This window comes from Centruroides sculpturatus, unplaced genomic scaffold (assembly GCF_000671375.1).
Source record: "Centruroides sculpturatus isolate CEXI.00-Female unplaced genomic scaffold, Cexi_2.0 scaffold967, whole genome shotgun sequence".
Lineage (NCBI taxonomy): Eukaryota > Metazoa > Arthropoda > Arachnida > Scorpiones > Buthidae > Centruroides > Centruroides sculpturatus.
Window position 1 is genome coordinate 320,461 of NW_019385089.1, and position 17,728 is coordinate 338,188.

The window sequence follows — 17,728 nt, forward strand, 5'->3', positions numbered from 1 at the left end:
AGGTTTTTTGTGTGATGAATTATAATATTACATAATTATAAGCATCCAATATTAGGACATTGGCAGAATGTTGAGGCTATATGTCATATTATTTTGTATGTATGTATTGTAGATTAAATAGTTTTAATAACTCTCTCCCCTTCTTAATCCTATAAGACTCACCAAATAAACCATATCCAGTTCATAAGCAAACAGAAAAATTCTTTATACGAACATTTTCATCTATATGTAATAGACATCTTCAGGTATTGACAATATCGAACTAACGGCTAGTAGAATAGAATGGTTTTGAAAGTTCTGTTTAACTACGTAATTCGAATATGTTGCGTTAAAATTGAAAAATATTTTACATATTTTCAATTTTAACGCAACATATTCGAATTACGTATTGAATTCATATCTTTCTTAAATGCAGACACTTCCAGATTTTGTGGAGCATAAATTCCATTAATGCTTCATAGCAAGATTCTATTTTTATACATGGATATAGGTTTTCATAGTCCATAATTGTCCCAAGTTCTTTATCCAGTAAACTTAATTCCTGTAGTTCTTTTACTACATATGATAGAGTTAGTCAAATTGATATGCTATGAGTCCTTCTTCACTTTCGATAAACAAGCTTACAGACAAAAGAAAGGGGTATCCATGGGAAGCCCAATGTCAGGATTATTGTATGAACTAGTCCTATGCAACTTGGAGAAGAACATTATCAATGGGTTCAGGATGGATATTGTATTTTACAAAAGGTATGTAGACGATGTGTGCATTATTTGGAAAAACGACAAGAGCATACAAGAGTTTGTACAGATAATCAAAAATAGCAACAACGATGGATTAAAACTTAAACTAGAGAAAAAATTTATTTCATTTCTGAGTCAAAATCTCTTAATTATATTTTTAATCATAACTAGAAACCTCGGACTCATTATTTTCATTATCTTATATCAATTTCAATTATATTTATCTATGAGTACAAATTTTATGAAATTAAATTTAATTAAAATAAGGAGTTGAAATTGATATCTTGTTGGAGAAAAAAATAAAAGATTCCAAATACAGTATAAAAATAAAAACAATTGTCAGAATGTTGTTATTTGATCTGTTTTGGTCACACAATCTGAAGTCATCCAATTGAGGCAATAACTTTATCCCTCACTTCATATAGCATATCCATCTTAGTATCTATTAATCTAGATTGTAGCACATCACTCTGAAGATTCTGCTATTACTTACTTATAAAGTAATATAAAATTTATAATAATATATAACAGAAAAGCAAATTTATATTACTGTTCATAATTATTTTCTTATTACAATCATTTATTACATTTTTCCCCTATAGTAAAAATCCAAAAACTTGTACAATATATACAATATAAGATCATATCTTTATGACTATTGGGTTGTTCAGAAAGTAAGTTCGTTTTTTTCCATGGAAAAAAAAACAATATTTTTATAATAAATAAATATTTTATTGAATTATATATCAACCATTTTGGTCAAACACCTGTTCTCATCGTTTCTAGTAGTAGCATCATTTCACATTCATAAAAGTTTTGATCGTTGCTTACAAAAAACTTATCCAAGTGATTTCTGACATTGTCATTTCAAGTAAATGTCTTACAGTTAAAAAAAATTTGTGCAGACAGGAACAAGTAATAATCTGAGTGTGCTCGATCTGGTGAATATGGTTGGTGTGATAGCATGTCCCATCTAAGTTATAACAGTTTCTGACGAGTTACCAAACTTGTGTAAAATTTGAGATTATCGTGGTAAAACACTACACGTTTTGTTGATCAATTCTGGCCGCCTTTTCTGTTTGATGATATTACTCAATTTGTTTACTCGATGTACACTTTCGAATCAATTGTTCAATTGTCTGGTAAAAGCTCCAAAAAAAATTTTTTTTAAATCCCACCAAAGAGAGCATCTCTCTTTAAGAGCATGTGGAACCCATATATCGAGCTATGAAATGAAACTAATTTGTTTCAAGTAATCATAAAGAGTTCAATTTGACAAATTTAATCTCTTAGTGATTTCACATGTTGTTATTCATCAGTTTGCTTCAATCAGTACCTTTATTTTGTTTTCATTGGCTTCAATTGGCCATCCAGAACGTGGTGCACCTTCAATATTAAAATTGCCAGAACAAAATTTTGTAAACCAGTTTTGACACTGTCATTCAATCAATACATCTTCTCCATACACGTCACACAATTTTTTTCTCGCTTGAACAGCATTCTTACTTTTTCGGTAATAAAAGAGCAAAATATGCCGAAAATGCTGCTTCCGATCTTCCATATTTGGTAGGACACAAAAAATAAAAAATTGCACGAAATCAAACAAAATTTTTTACAAATAAGCCTTAAAATGCTAGCTGTCAAAATATATAATGTTAATATAGTTTAGAATGAAAATGGCAGGAAAAATACAACTAATCCATCTAGTGGTAAAAAAAACAAACTTACTTTCTGAACAACCTAATATTATAGAAAATAAGCAAACTCAATACATTATATGATGGGTTTGTTTACAGATCAAATTTTTTGATCCATTCAGATAATATATTAAGGATCTTTCAAATGTAATTATATTAAATGCACTGTTTGTAGTATTATAGTAGACCTGTATTTGTTTTCATTACTTCTTTTATGTAAAAGACATAACATATTAATTGATTTTTAATTAATTGATACATCAGTATGTCTCTTGCATACAAACTAACATTTCTATGCCAAATAAATATGCAGAATTTTGAATTGCATTAGAATCTGCTCAATTTCTACTGAAACGAATTACCTTGGGTTTTAAAATGTTTCAAATTAAAATTTAGAATACATTTGTTTAATTTATATTATTTATTTTCATATATGAATTAAATACAAGCAAATAGCAGAGATTGCAATTTTTAAAAATTACTTATTATGTGTGGCCAAGTTAGCTAAAAACTATAGGAAATCCTCATCAGTTCAAAATTCAAGCAACAAAATAATCGCAATTTCAAATTATCAAGATTTCACAAATTATCAGAGATTTACATATTTCTGCACAATATGCCAAATACCATGTAACAGACGTAATTCATTAAACAAAGATAATATGTATACAGATTAATAATAATAATAATAATACATTTTTGTTAATTTTTAGTTATTATTATTATTATACATAAACTGCAGGTAAAAAGTAAGTATCCAGTGAGAACCTCGCAGGTCGCAAGGTAGGTTTTAGTAAAGTAAAGCAGAATTCTTCAAAATGTAGCCCAAAAAGTAGTAGGTCAGCCAAATGTAGTATCATAGAACCCTACAGATATCTCAATCTGCTACTTGCAGCCCAATCTTGCAATCCCAAAAACCAGCTATACTTTATAAGAAAAAAAGGTAATCCATGTATAAGGTGACACCCGAAAATGTTTTACTGTAAAAGCAAAGACAGATTAAAGTTGTTCTTTTATAGTATGAAAGCACTTAGATCAAAACGAACAAGTTAACATACGCATATCACAATTCAGATAGAATTTTCTATTCGAATTTCAAATTAGCCATATTTCAAACTACCCAAATTCTTTAACATGTAAATCTCTATATTATCAGCTGGGATAAGTGTAGTTACGAACTAATGGGATTTTGAACTATCCAAGTTCAAATTAACGAGGATTTCCTGTATATAGAATCACTATCAAAAGCATATCAACACTACATACTTGATAATCCCTGCAGAGGTAATCCATCGTTACTCCAAACCATGGCTTCGCATCCTGCATCCCATCTCAGGTGCACTTCTTTCCCCAACCAGCTGTCCGGTATCTGAATTTCCATCTAAATAATTGAAAAAGGTAATTTAATATTTTAGAAAGCTTTATCAAAAGAAGATCAACGAAACTAAATTATTGAAACTTATGCTATGCATTTATCGAAATAACTTAATGAACCCAGCGATAAACATACTTTGAACCAATGAGTGGACCAAGTGGGTCCAAATGAAGACCCGGGTTTAGTTTCGACGAAATGTCCCATTTCAACGGATTCTTTGAAAGGAACCCGTCCGCTGGCGGCAAAATGAGATAAATAAGACAATTGGGCACTTGAGGGATATAATTTTCCGTATAAATTAGCATCGGTAAAATATTGAGATGAAATGAACTTTTCAATCCTTTCGGTGGTCGTCCTCTTATTTTTCATGATGGCCGCCATGTTAAAGTATTGGTTATGATGCGCTCTACTGAATAAAATTATAATTACATGGAGTATATTAGTTTTATAGGTTTATTCTATAAATTTCCTCTTGTATATTTAATTAGAATCACGAACAAACGCGTAAACAACTCAGAGTAAATACGACAACATCCACGCATCTCCATTTAAAATCTCGTACTCCCATTGCCACAGTGTTGCCAAACTCTATACATCGAAAACGAAAAAATTAAATTCCATTTCATTTCGTCTGTAAATCAAAAATTTATGTTTTAATTATGTATTATTTTAATTATGTAAATTTATGTATTAATTAATTTAAATTTAAAAAACACTTTAAAACTTAAAAGTGTTTTTTAAAATTTATTTTAATAAATTATAAAATTAAGATTCTAAAGAATTTATTTTTAAATACTGTAGTAACGTCTTTATTGAAAATCTACAGGTTTCGCCGACATAAAAAAATTTATTTTTTATGTATCTATATTATCTACTAAATATTTATTAAATATCCAAATTATTATTATTATTATTATTATTATTATTAATTTAAACTATATTATAATAGGAGAATAAATTTAATGAATGATATTTTAATATATAAATTAGTGATTTTAACCTTAAAACTCAATATTGCATAACTCGTGCACACATATTTACTAGTCCCAGCACTGCTATTGTTTTCAATCATGGAACTATTGCAAATTACTAAGCGATAGAATGCCAAAATAGGTAAAGACGCGTTTTTTCGTTGTGCAACTTCCGATTAACGAGGCCTTCACATTATGGAAAGAATAAAATAGTGGTAGCGAATATGATAATCTGTGGAGTATTCTGGCACCTAACATATTTGTAACAGATTTACAGCATTTAACCTGTGTTTTATCTCTTTTTTTAAACAATAATCATTAGTGTTTGGTCTCAAGTATATAAATCATATTTTTCTCTTATTTTCATTATATTGAGGTATTTCGATGATAAAATTACCTATTTGTGTATATATGTTCATATTTGCAATAAAAAATTAATAATTACCATTGATAAAAATATAGCCCGACTTTTATTATTTAAAACTACATCAGTCATTTAAACTATCCTTTTCCAATGAAATGGATGGCCTCGGAACATGACTTTGGTGAAGTGTACGGCTCGACCCACTTCCTGCCTCTCCAGTTATTTACTAATAGCTCCAAAGTTTCAATGCAAGCTTTTAGACTAAATATACTAGTCACTGCTACTGCAAAACAATCCGAGAGTCCCAGTAAGTAAAGATAATAATGACAGTAGTACTTTCCTATGGAGAGATAAATCAACCAATTAGGAAGCTACTTTAGAACACGTGTCTATTTCCAGTATGGTCGATCTGCTACTTTGAGTCAGGTAGTAACACTATGTGAATTTATGAATTCCCAATTTTAAATGTTCTATTTTAAAAATTAAATAAAACTTTTATTATTTCTCAGTTCTGCAATTAAAATACATCATCTCCATAAGGTATTCTTGATTCGAACTTACTAGCATGAGACTATACTTTAAAACTAAAATTTCAATGAAAATCTACTGAACAATGAGAAAAACATCACTTTTTTAATTTCGCATATGTGAAATGCATATTTCTAACATATATTAAATATATAAAGTAGAAGATATATAGTTATCATTCGATATCTAATTTGTTATAATATTACAACGGATCTGTAACCTATAGATAAATATATTTCGATGAAACAATGAGTATTTAGATAATAATAATTTTGTTAATTAATGTTGCGATATAGTAAACATAAAAGATGCAATCGAAAACATTCGATAGTGATATTTAATCAATAGAAAATTTTATAAATGATTTGAATTAATTGCGGACATCGCTAGTTTACGTGTAAAAATTTTTCTGACACGAGATAAGATATGGTTATGATAGCAATTTTTTGTCGGAAATATTAAAAAATCATATTTTATAGTGTCTAATTATCAGTATTTAAAAAGATAAGCTTTCTAATTTTAATAAAATAAGACAACATTACCTTGACGCTAATAGTATAAGGTTATTTCCTCTATAAAATATAAAAATTATGCATCTAACGGCTATTGCATCTAAAAAAATCAACGAATTAACATTAATCTAGTCTAAAACAACGCTTCCCCTGCAATGCTTGTTTACCTGCATTGATATTATTAGCAACAGTGAAGACAAACTTCGGGTTGCAAACTAAGACACACCAAATGAATTAAGAACTGCATGTAACTTCTTTGAAATATTAAGCTCTTCTTTGAAATATTGCTTGAACATTAAATAAAATACATGTAAATACAATAAATACAATTGAATACATTTACGTACATTTCTTATAAATTAGTAGTTTTAAATTTCAAATGGCGCAACAATCTTATTTTTCCTTCAACAAATTTCCTAAAATTTGTATTAATTTCATATCGTATAAAATCCGTTTGTATGTAATTTATATTCGTATTGCATATTTATGGCATATTAGCCTTTATTTCGTAAATTTTATAAGAAATGGGACTCGTTAAAAGAACTAAACGAACAAACTTTAAACTAGAAACTTATTTGATCATCCAAAAGCATTAAAGGAAAAAAGCAAGAACAAAAATAAATACAATATGACGAGTCCTAGTAAATACGAAGAGGAAGAAACGTTAAAACATTTTGAATATTTTTTTATTTTAAGCTTTAAAATAAAATAAATAAATAAATAAATGGAAATCGTGCATCTAGTTAATGAATATGTAATTACATAATTTACAACATTGTAATATCTTTTAAATCATATTTCATATTCGTATAAAAATTATTGCCCCAGTTATATTAGTACATTACAAAATGTGTACTCTGTCAATTATAAATTCCCCAAAAATGAACTAAATTACTGTTATTATTATTATTGTTATTATTATTATTCAAAAATATATATTTTTTCAAAATGCGGATTTAGTTTTCAATATTTTTCAATCAACATCTAACAAAATTCGTGATATTAAAAATACTGTATGAAAGAATGGAAGCGAGTACGAGTATACCTGACATGGTTATGTAATCTCTCAAGAATGATAAAAAGATCTATATGGGTAATTTCTACAAAAATATTGGAAATATGAACCATAATATTGTGCCAGGTACGTGAATAATAAATAAATGCATTTGACATAAATATTCGAATTGTTATTCCATTATGTTAACAAAAATTATTTTTTTTTTTGTTTTACATTAAAAAGTTATTATTCCTCACCTTAAATCATTAACGCTAAAAGTAATTGGGCTGCAATTTGAAAGAAATTGTACCTATAAATTTCCATTGTCGTCCGCTGTCTGTCCTTTCTTAATCTTGAGAAAGGAGTTAGAATGTTAAAAGTCTAGACAGATATGGAAATCTTAGGAATAAGAGGTCCTGATTAACTATATATGAACCTGTGATGTAATCCAGACGTAAGGTTATTTCAATTCAAAAATTTTCCCCTGAAAGCTGTTAGCTAACTGTAAGCTGTAAGCTGACTGGCACAATTCTATTGTTAAAGGGAAAATGTGATACCTTCATTACTTTTTACCTTAAATATATAAAGATATTTATTCGTCATTTCTTCACATTTACAAATAAGACTTAATTTATGAAAAAACTTAGTAACTTTTTAAGTTATTTTTACCTTTCAAATTAAATGTTTTCAGCTGTTTTCCTATTTCTAAGCTATCCAAGTTATAAGTTATATGAGAAAAGGGGGAAAATGTAAAAGTAGAAACGTGTTTTTACATGTTAATTGTTGTTTTCAACAAATTTTGTAATATAATCGCTTCGTTAATACGGTGGATTAAATTCCAGACTACCGCCATAAAATGAATTATAACCTATTTTCATTTTCCAATGTTTTTTAAAGCCTAAATACGTATTTACACTATCTTTTACTAAATGCAGAGTAATGTTATACCTATAATGAGCAATTATGCCAGACTGCAATTTTCACTCATCTTCTAATTTTTAAAAAATCACGTAACTTTTGATCCAGACAGGGAATTTATGTGCAGGTAATCGGGGTCTCCGATTCCTAAGCTTTCCATGTCTGATCTGGATTTGTGTGTCTTATCCCTGTACTTCATACTTCTCCTGATAACAATCGATCATGCCAATCATCTATCTAACTCCGTTTTCGAGAAAATTTTGAATTGAAATCACGTAACCTCCGATATAAATCGAAAGTTTTTTTTTTTCGATTTATACCGGAAGTTACGTGTTTCAATTCAAAATTTTCGCTGCCTCTGGCCTCAAAGCTTTCCATAACTTGTCTCGATATTCATCTAACTCCGTTCTCGAGATTAACGAAGGACAGACAAACGGACGACAATGAGAATTTACAGGTCTGCAATTTGAAAATTGTAGCCCAAAGAATAATAATAAAGTTTTCAAAAAATAATTTCGCTGATTTAGAACAGGAAGACAATTTAAAAATATTTGGGAATTTTTGTATTATCATATACTGTATTATACTGTAAAAAATTGCCGACTTCGTTTTCCAAATGCAGCGTAGTTAAAAAATGAGTAATTATTTATTGCGGCATCGTCGCAATGCCGGGCAGCAATTTTTTAATCATATTTTTAATTTATTTAATTTAAAAAAAAGTAGTGTCGATATTTTAGTAGTGTTTGTTTCCTGTACATCATTCTTTTTCTGTTAACAATCGAGTCATGCCGGTCATACATCTAACTCCGTTTTGGAGAAAATATTTTAATTAATGAGACCAATACAGGCTAGAAGCCCGATTAACTATATACGAACTTTCGGTTTGGACCGGAAATCACGTGATTTCAATTCAAAAATTTTTCCATGAAAAGAGTTACATAGATGACCGGCACAACTTTATTGCTTTCAGGAAAAGTATAAGGAACAGGGGCAAGACACTACTAATTTGAGGTAGAGTACATCGCAGCCTGGCATTATAACGATGTCACAATAAAATAATTGCTCGTTTTATCTCTGTTTTTTAAGATAGTTTTTTCTTTGTTTCGTAGTAGTATGATGTCGATGCAGAAAAAGTATTAACTTTATTAATTATTATATTTATATCGTAACATGTCCAGATAATACAAATAAAATATATCTTTCGTATTTGTGAAATATGATTAATTAAAAACATTCACTTTTATCAATGTTTAGGAATTTAATTTTTTTTGTATGTTCTTCTGAACTTAGCATAAAGTTGCTATTGAGAACAAATCATGAAGGAACACTTCTGTATATTAAATATATTTATTATCATAGAGCAGGTTTTTCTTAAAACTCTTTCCGCCCTGTGGGTACCAAGAGAGCTTGTTTTTAGCAAGCCCATTATGGGTTCGGCCGGGGTCACAATAGGGTGGCCGGGGTTTTTTCCTTTTTTTTTTTTTTTTTTACTCTTTCCGCTCTGTGGGCACTAAGAGGGCCTCTTTTACAAGACCATTATGGGTTCGGCCAGGCCCAGAATGGGGCTTCCGAGTGGTGAGGGGCGGGGCCCTACATATCCGAACGGACCACCCCCGAAAAATTCCTGGGGATTTTTCGACCCGTTCGGATTCGAGCCCGGGTTTTCCAGAGCGGTAGGCTGCCACCTTGACCGCTCGGCCATCCAGCCGTTTCATCGAGCGAGGTAACGCTTTATAGGAGCTTTTATAAAGCTCAGCTACACGTTTAATGTTGAAATGCCAACTTTGACCCTTATTTTAATTTCACTAAATTTTTTACGAGTTATTCGATCGGAGTTTAAATGGATACTCATAAGAAACGGTAAGTTTAGTCTTTTATCTACATCTAGATTTAAACGCGGTCGAGCAGGACATTGCGGATAATAAAATAAACGCTTAAGTATTGCTGTGTTAGCCAGTTCTTTTAATTGTAATATCGTCAAGGAAAATATCCGGAATATTTATTTTCAATATTATTTAATATCTTATATAAAATAAAAAAATTACAGTATTTTAAAAATACGGTAATTATTTTCAAACGTCAGGGTGCGCAACTAAAAGAAAGCGTGTTTGATGTGTCGATTTCGTCCGACCATGTGCAAGAGTGTTGTTTCGGTTTGTTAGAAAATGGGAAAAGAAAAGAAAAAAAGAAAGCAAGAAGAATTGGAAGATGGAAACGTTGATGCACCGCAAAAGAAGAAAAAGTTAGATGAAACAGATGCCGATCAAACTGTTTGTGAAAACAAAGAATCGACTTACGAAGACAAATTAAAGTTTGTTAGTGTAATTGCTAAACCGATGGCATCGAGAAAACTTGCCAAAAAACTATACAAATTGGTCAGAAAAGGTATTTCATCTGCTTTAATTAATTTAATGATTATTAGGTCAATTTGGTTATTGGTTAATACATTAATATATAACTGATTATTAAATGACGTGTGTTTAATAATAACATTTTTGAAACCTGAATATCGCAGTGCAGAATTTTAGTAGTATTACATCATAAAATTCTAAGTGTAGATTTAACAGAAATGAACAGTAAACATTAAAAACCATTTTATCAGTAAAATATTTATTGATTTGTATTCTGTATTTATGAAATTAAAAAATTAAAAGTTATAGATATTATGAAATATCATCAATTTTAATCAGATTTATATTGTGTATATTCGTAATTGTCAGATATAAATAAACAGATATGTGTGTAATACATAAGAACATAAAACTTGATTAATTATGATATTCAGAATGGAATAAATGTTTGTGAATTTATAATAATAATAATCAAACAAAATATAAATTGACATTCATCATTTGAATCACATAAAGGATAAACAATGTGTGAAAAATATTAATTTAAGTCTTTAATACAAGTAAAACAGCAAAACTGTATTTGGAACAAGACTATGTCTCGCAGACTCGCTACTAAGCGGAATCACTTTGATGCTCAAGGCGGGTCTCATTGTCTTTCTCCAATCTTTGGTATCACTGCTTTTGGGTGCGATCATTCAAACTTTGCTGGCCACGACCATGAGATCATCCACGATGCATTTTCGATGAAATTAACCTATCCAATTTCGAAATTTCTCTCCATTGCCTGTCGGTCTGAGTTGAATTTTTGTCGATGCATAATGAAAATTTCCCATTTTTGAAAAAATAATCATGGCTATTGTATTGTCTGAAATTATTTTTTATTTTGCACAAACAATATACAGTTTAACCCGATTATAACATCTTCGGATGTAACAACAACCCTAATATAACATCAAATTATTATCAGTCCCATAATTTTACTGTACAGTACTAAATAATGTTAAAAAACCTACTTGTAACGACACCCTGTTTTAATGTCATGTTTGAAGCACTCCCAAATTTAAAAAATTAGATTACAAATTTTATTTAACATAGAAGAAACTACGTGTTCTTCTATGTTAAATAAAATGTTCTACGTGTTCTTCTATGTTAAATAAAATGTTCTACGTGTTCTTCATTCTAAGGTCAGAGTTTTCTTCTTAGAATGACTGTAGGTGGTACTCTCCCCAACCTGACTTTGGTGGGGTGAGATGCCTGTTTTGCCTAAGGCGCTAGATTACCCAGGTATGCTCATACGTTTCTGTCACGTGCGCAGCCATATTGGTCCTTTTGACGTCATATTCCAAGATTTTTAAATTTAGCTGTATTTTATAACTAGTTGAACTAAATTTTGGCAAAGTTTATCATTTCGACCTTGCAAAATCTTAAGATACAGTTGAATTTATGATTATTTTCGTGTCTCTTCTATTGAACTTCTACGAGAGTCGTATGCTTTCTAAGGACCAACATGGCGGATGAGCATACCTGGGTTATCTAGCGCCTTAGTTTTGCCTGTTTGTAGAAGAGGGTCGCCATTTTGTATTTTATTTTAACTTGGTTCTCGGTACCCTGACTACCTACAAGTCTGGATTTTTTTATGCACAAATGATTTGGACACCTAATACTCTGTGCTAAGTATCAACTCTCGACATATACTCCTTCATACCTCTAAGCTGGTAACATAAACCAGCAGTACGATTTTATAAACAAGACATAGTCTTGTCGATAAAACATATTTTACAATTAAAATGTGTATAGTGAATAGATGATATCCAATCTGAATTTACAATTGTAAAGTTTTAAAAAGGTAAATGTGGTCATTTTTTTAGCTTTCTCTCTTATTACTGTGGACCATAAGAAAGTTACAACTCGAGTTACTTTTTTTATATTTTTACTGTCCTATTAATTAACACTCTACCAATTTTTATTTAAATTTAAAAAAAGAAATTCTTAAAGAAACAGAAAATTTCTTTTTTACACTATAACATAATGCATCTAAAGACAATACACTGTTTTGTTTGGTAATTGGATGACAATTACCAAACAAAACAGTGTATTGTCTTTGGAAACAAATCCTAGTTCAGTCCAACTTCCACTTGTTTCTTGATTGTGGACAAAGATGTAGCTATTTGTGCTTGTCTCACAATCAGACGGTCATCTCTGCTGGTGGTCTGTGTGGGAGTCCAGATACTTGCTTCCAAATATGTGTGTGCTGACATATCTGTTGTTTCTAACATCTGTTCACAGTTAGATCAGAACAGCTATCCTGCTTCCCTCAGCTTGATGATGCACACTTTCCCAAACTCTGTTAACTATGTATAATATCTTTCAAGTTTGTCACATTGGTATCTGGTTGTTAAAAGACTGTCAGACAATAAGTACACTGAAAATTCTGACACAGTTTTTTATAAAATACTGAGATAGTAATTTTGGATAGATGGTGGCATTCTCTAGCATGCAATTAGATCACAACTGGAATCATTTACATAAGCCTAGTTTTGCAGTAATCAGACAAATCTATTTGGATTTATAACTTTCTTGTCATCAATGCCACTGTTTTCTCCACTAATTTGTAAGAATTCCCCTGGATTATTACAAATGAATACAAAATTGTCACAAACATAATGCATTTTTAGTACATGAAATGAAAAGTGAAGACTTCTATTCAACCAACTCTGAAGGAGGCAATTTTGAAAACAAAAAAAAATGATGGAGAAACTGTCAATTGGTTGAATATTTTCTGGATAAGGTTTTCAAGAAATGTGCCGTATAACTTGTTTTATTAAACATTGATGGAAAAAGATCTGCAATTTAAAACTTTTGATTTATCACCAAAACGGGGTAGTTTTGGAAAAATAGTATCATCGTCAAATATGTAATCAACACCTTATCACTCGCTGAGAGATTTTTTATTAAAACAAACATTATTAAAACCTGATGATGATCCATTCAATGGATCATCATCAGGTTAAATGGAACACTTCATAAATAGAACAAACACGTTCAAATATTCAAAAATACTCATAACCGATAACATAAAAATAAATAATACTTGTAAATAATACAAATATGCACAAAATAAATAACATATTACCAATACTAAATATTAATACTGCCTACCTAACTAAATAACGTTTTCTATATATCATACTAAAGTTCATGTGCTTTCTGTAAGCTTTTAACTGCAAACTTCCAAGTGGAAGGAAGACCCTCCACATCCCTTGCATTAATGCATTTTTTTTTAAGCTTGCTTCTATAAATTTCTATCTTTTCAGCTATTCTTGCCAAAGTCAGAGAGTGTATCTGTTTCAGGATTTCTGCTTTATCCCATCATACCAATGAACCTTCTGCCTGCGCCATCTGGGCCAATACTGTCGCATTAGAACCTTTTCTAATATCATATCTGTGCTCTTTTATCCTTACCCCTAGGTTTCTAGTAGTAACCCCTACATATTCTTTTTTTATTTTTAATAGCTGGTTCTCGTAAGGAATCTTATACACACCCCCTTATCTTCTTTTTTAACGACCCCTTTATCGTTTCTAAGTATTTTGTACAAATTCGGAGCTCTTTTTAAGACCATCTTTGTATCTTTTATATTTGTGATTTCTTTCATAATGCCTCCTAAGTGCTTGTTGTATGTAAGTTTCATGTATTTAGATGGACCTTGTACAGATTTCATATCATTACTAGCTTCTAATTTTGTAATAATTCTCTTTACAACATTCCTCTTGTAACCCAATGTTCTTGCCAACTGCATAATTCTTTCTATCTCTGCATCTTGGTCTATAATGTTTTTGCAGTTAATTTACACTGCTAATTTATACCTATAAGGGTCATTAGAGCTTGCAGAGATATATAGTGGGGCTATGCATTGGTTTAATGAATATGCTGGTAGATATACATCCTTTGCTAAATATGATATTAATGTCTAAGAAATGTACCATTTTAGAGCTTTTTTGCTCTAGCTTCAACCTAAGGCCTTCCTCGTTATTGTTAACTCTATCTACAAATTTAGCAATTACTCGATTGTTTTTCCATATAATGAATATATCATCTACATATCTCTTTTGAAGCTAAGCAGAATTTTTCCTTCTAGTTTTCTAAAAGCAAAAAAGCTCTAATCTAAAGCTCTATGCAAAAAAGATATGATATTAGAAAAGGTTCTAATGCGACAGTATTGGCCCAGATGGCGCAGGCAGAAAGTTCATTGGTACGATGGGATAAAACGGAAATCCTGAAACAGATACACTCTCTGACTTTGGCAAGAACAGCTGAAAAGATAGAAATTTATAGAAGCAAGCTTAAAGAAAAATGCATTAATGCAAGGGATGTGGAGGGTCTTCCTTCCACTTGGAAGTTTGCAGTTAAAAGCTTACAGAAAGCGCATGAACTTTAGTATAATATGATACAGTAGAGTCTCGAAAACTCGGCACTCGATAACCTGGCAGTCTGGATCACTTGGCCACACCCTGGCAGGGCAAAAAAATCCTTAGTTAATTAATTTTCATTATAGACAGCTTTATGTCTCATAAAGTATTTTTTTGAGGTCTGTCTTATCAGGTAAATTACTGTACATAGTGTATTCATTAATTTTCATTTTCATGTAGTAAAGGCTCTATGCCTTCATAAAGGACGTACTTTTCCTTTGTTTAACACCTTAAGTTCCCAGCAATTTTTGATATTAATGTAATTAAACATAAAAAATACTTAAAACTGAAAAAAAAACGAAAGAAATGCATTAATTTTGAAGAAAAAGCTTCAAACTTTATTTTCTGTCTTGCCTTTCTGCGAAACTTGACACCTGATGAGTCATTGTTTACACAGCTGGAGTGGATTTCCCGGGACATTCTCATAGAAGTCTCGGGAGGACAAGGGTTTAAAGTAGGGTGAGTTCTAGATGGCCATATATTTTAAAATATTTTTTAAATATTCAAATTTTAATTGCAATTTCCGACCCCCCCTGACTTAATTAAACGTGTATATGATAAAATCTATTAATTAAAAAAATTAAAAAACTATTGGAGGTGGTTTTTGACATCAGAAAGCAGCTTTAAAGAACTTTACCGAAGGAAAATCCGTGCGCTACAACTTAGGAACCATGAAATAAGTTTGATAAAAAAAACTCCCATTAAAAAACAATTAAGCCTTAATCGAGCCTTATCAAAGGCTCGTTAAAATCGCGATAAAATTTTTTTGCGTGGGTAAAAATTTTTGAAAAAATTTGGAGACTTAAAAAACATTCCAAATATTCAAAAAAAACAAAATTTTTTTGGGGGCCGAAAGGACCGAGTTTTATGTAAGGCTATGTAACATACCCGAGTTAACTTGGGCGAAGAACTAAAGGGGTGTAAATTAAGGGTATTTGGGCAGTTTATTCTCTGTTGAATTCTCAAGTAAACAATACATACAAGTACAGTACAGTATTTTCTGAGGAAACACTCATACTTATTTTTTTAAACCCCATTACCGATAACCCGGCATTTTCACAAACTTGGCCACCCTTCGGTCCACATTAGGCCAAGTTTTCGAGACTCTACTGTATATAGAAATCTCTATTTAGTTTAGTAGGCGGTATTAATATTTAGTATTGGTAATACGTTATTTATTTTGTGCATATTTGTATTATTTACAAGTATTATTTATTTTTATGTTATCGGTTATGAGTATTTTTGAATATTTGAACGTGTTGTTCTATTTATGAAGTGTTTCATTTAACCTGATGATGATCCATTGAATGGATTGAAAACGTTTGTTTTAATAAAAAAATCTCTCAGTGAGTGATAAGGCGTTGATTACATATTTAATTATTTTTTGCTGGGTACAGTTGTGGTTTATATTAGTATCATCATCATTAAATGTGAAAACTAAGCCTATTACTAATGTGATGGATTTATCACTTTATATATCCATTCATCATGAATACTTTAAAAATTTGCACAATCTAAACTAAGAAATATAATTATATGCATGCAACTTATTACTGAATATTTTTTCTTATGTTATCCACTTTTTCCTATAAAATTAATTTTTTGTTTTGTTGTAGCTTTTCTTTTCAAAAAAGTATATGTTGAAATAAATAAGTAAGTAAATAAAATATTCAATTTTTTGTTATTATAACTATATTCCATTCAAAGAAAAGCAATGTTTTCAACAAATCATTGCTTTTGAAAATGAGGCAAGTCCATTGATGCATAACAAAACCATGATTTTTTTTTCATCTAACATGGATAACCATTATTGCATATTAAATTTACATCAAATACAACCAAAAAAATATAAAATAAATCTATTACTGCTTAAGAATATTTTTAAACTCATTCAAATGCAAACCATTAAATATCCAGCAAACAATATAAAATGGACTTGCCCCATTTTCAAAATCAACAACTCAATTATTGATAGGAAATAAATTATCGATTCCTTTAATAAACAAAAAAGAATAGTATACTTTTGTTAACTTCTGGAACATAACCTTATGTTTTACATTAGTCCTTTGTTTCATGTAGTACAGATTCACATAATACATCATTTTTTTGGAACATATCTAACGTTTTATAAGAGAGATACCTGTATATATACACAAAAGTATAAAATTTTAATGAAAAAAATATATATGTGTAGGGCAGCGTTTGTGGTCGGCACTTTTGGGCGTATTTTAAATAATTGTTTACTCTTTTGCAGATGCTTACCACCAGGAGGTGTAAATTAACTATTTAAGTGTACGATTTAATGTTTGAGAGTTGGCAGCGTTTATGGTCGGCGCTTTTGGGCATATTATAAATAATTGTTTACTCTTCTGCAGGTAAGCTCACTGGTTTGTTTCGTCATGTCTAAAAGGAAGACTTATTCACCTGTAAGTCAGTCGAATAGTAGATCAAATATTTTTCATTCTGACCCATTGGAGGAGACGAGTATCTTGGAGTTACTTCAAGGAGAATTTGATATTAAGGATGGGATATCGTTACTTATTCAGCTAAATTTAAAGCAGAATAAGAAATTGGAAGGAATGATTGCTAGGATTGATAGAATCTACTCCTGGGTAGAAAATTTGGACGAAGCTATTGTTAATATAGAAACTAGATTAGAAGATTTAGAGAAAAAATTTACATACGATACCGGTAAGATTCTATCGGACGATAGAATAGATTTGGAAAACAAAATGGCCGAGTTTACATTAAGTCAGGAGCGGTTTGAGTGTTTTTTAAGGTGTAATAACTTAATAATATATTTTGAAT

The 17,728-nt window shown here is 30.2% G+C and overlaps 2 protein-coding genes across 2 annotated transcripts in view; one reads left to right on the forward strand and one right to left on the reverse strand.

Annotated features, from left to right (window-relative positions):
- LOC111634515 (alpha-mannosidase 2C1-like) overlaps positions 1–4,372 on the reverse strand; it is a 39,621-nt gene extending 35,249 nt beyond the window's left edge. Inside the window, exons 1-2 of the mRNA XM_023379313.1 lie at positions 3,948–4,372; positions 3,704–3,818 (exon numbers count right to left, since the gene is read on the reverse strand). Of these exons, the coding sequence (XP_023235081.1) occupies positions 3,704–3,818; positions 3,948–4,193 (361 nt within the window). The 5' untranslated portion in view covers positions 4,194–4,372. The remainder of the gene's footprint in view (positions 1–3,703; positions 3,819–3,947) is intronic.
- A 5,811-nt stretch (positions 4,373–10,183) lies between these two features.
- The window catches only part of LOC111634516 (H/ACA ribonucleoprotein complex subunit 2-like protein), a 10,377-nt gene continuing 2,832 nt past the window's right edge, over positions 10,184–17,728 (forward strand). Inside the window, exon 1 of the mRNA XM_023379314.1 lies at positions 10,184–10,487. Within this exon, the coding sequence (XP_023235082.1) occupies positions 10,268–10,487 (220 nt within the window). The 5' untranslated portion in view covers positions 10,184–10,267. The remainder of the gene's footprint in view (positions 10,488–17,728) is intronic.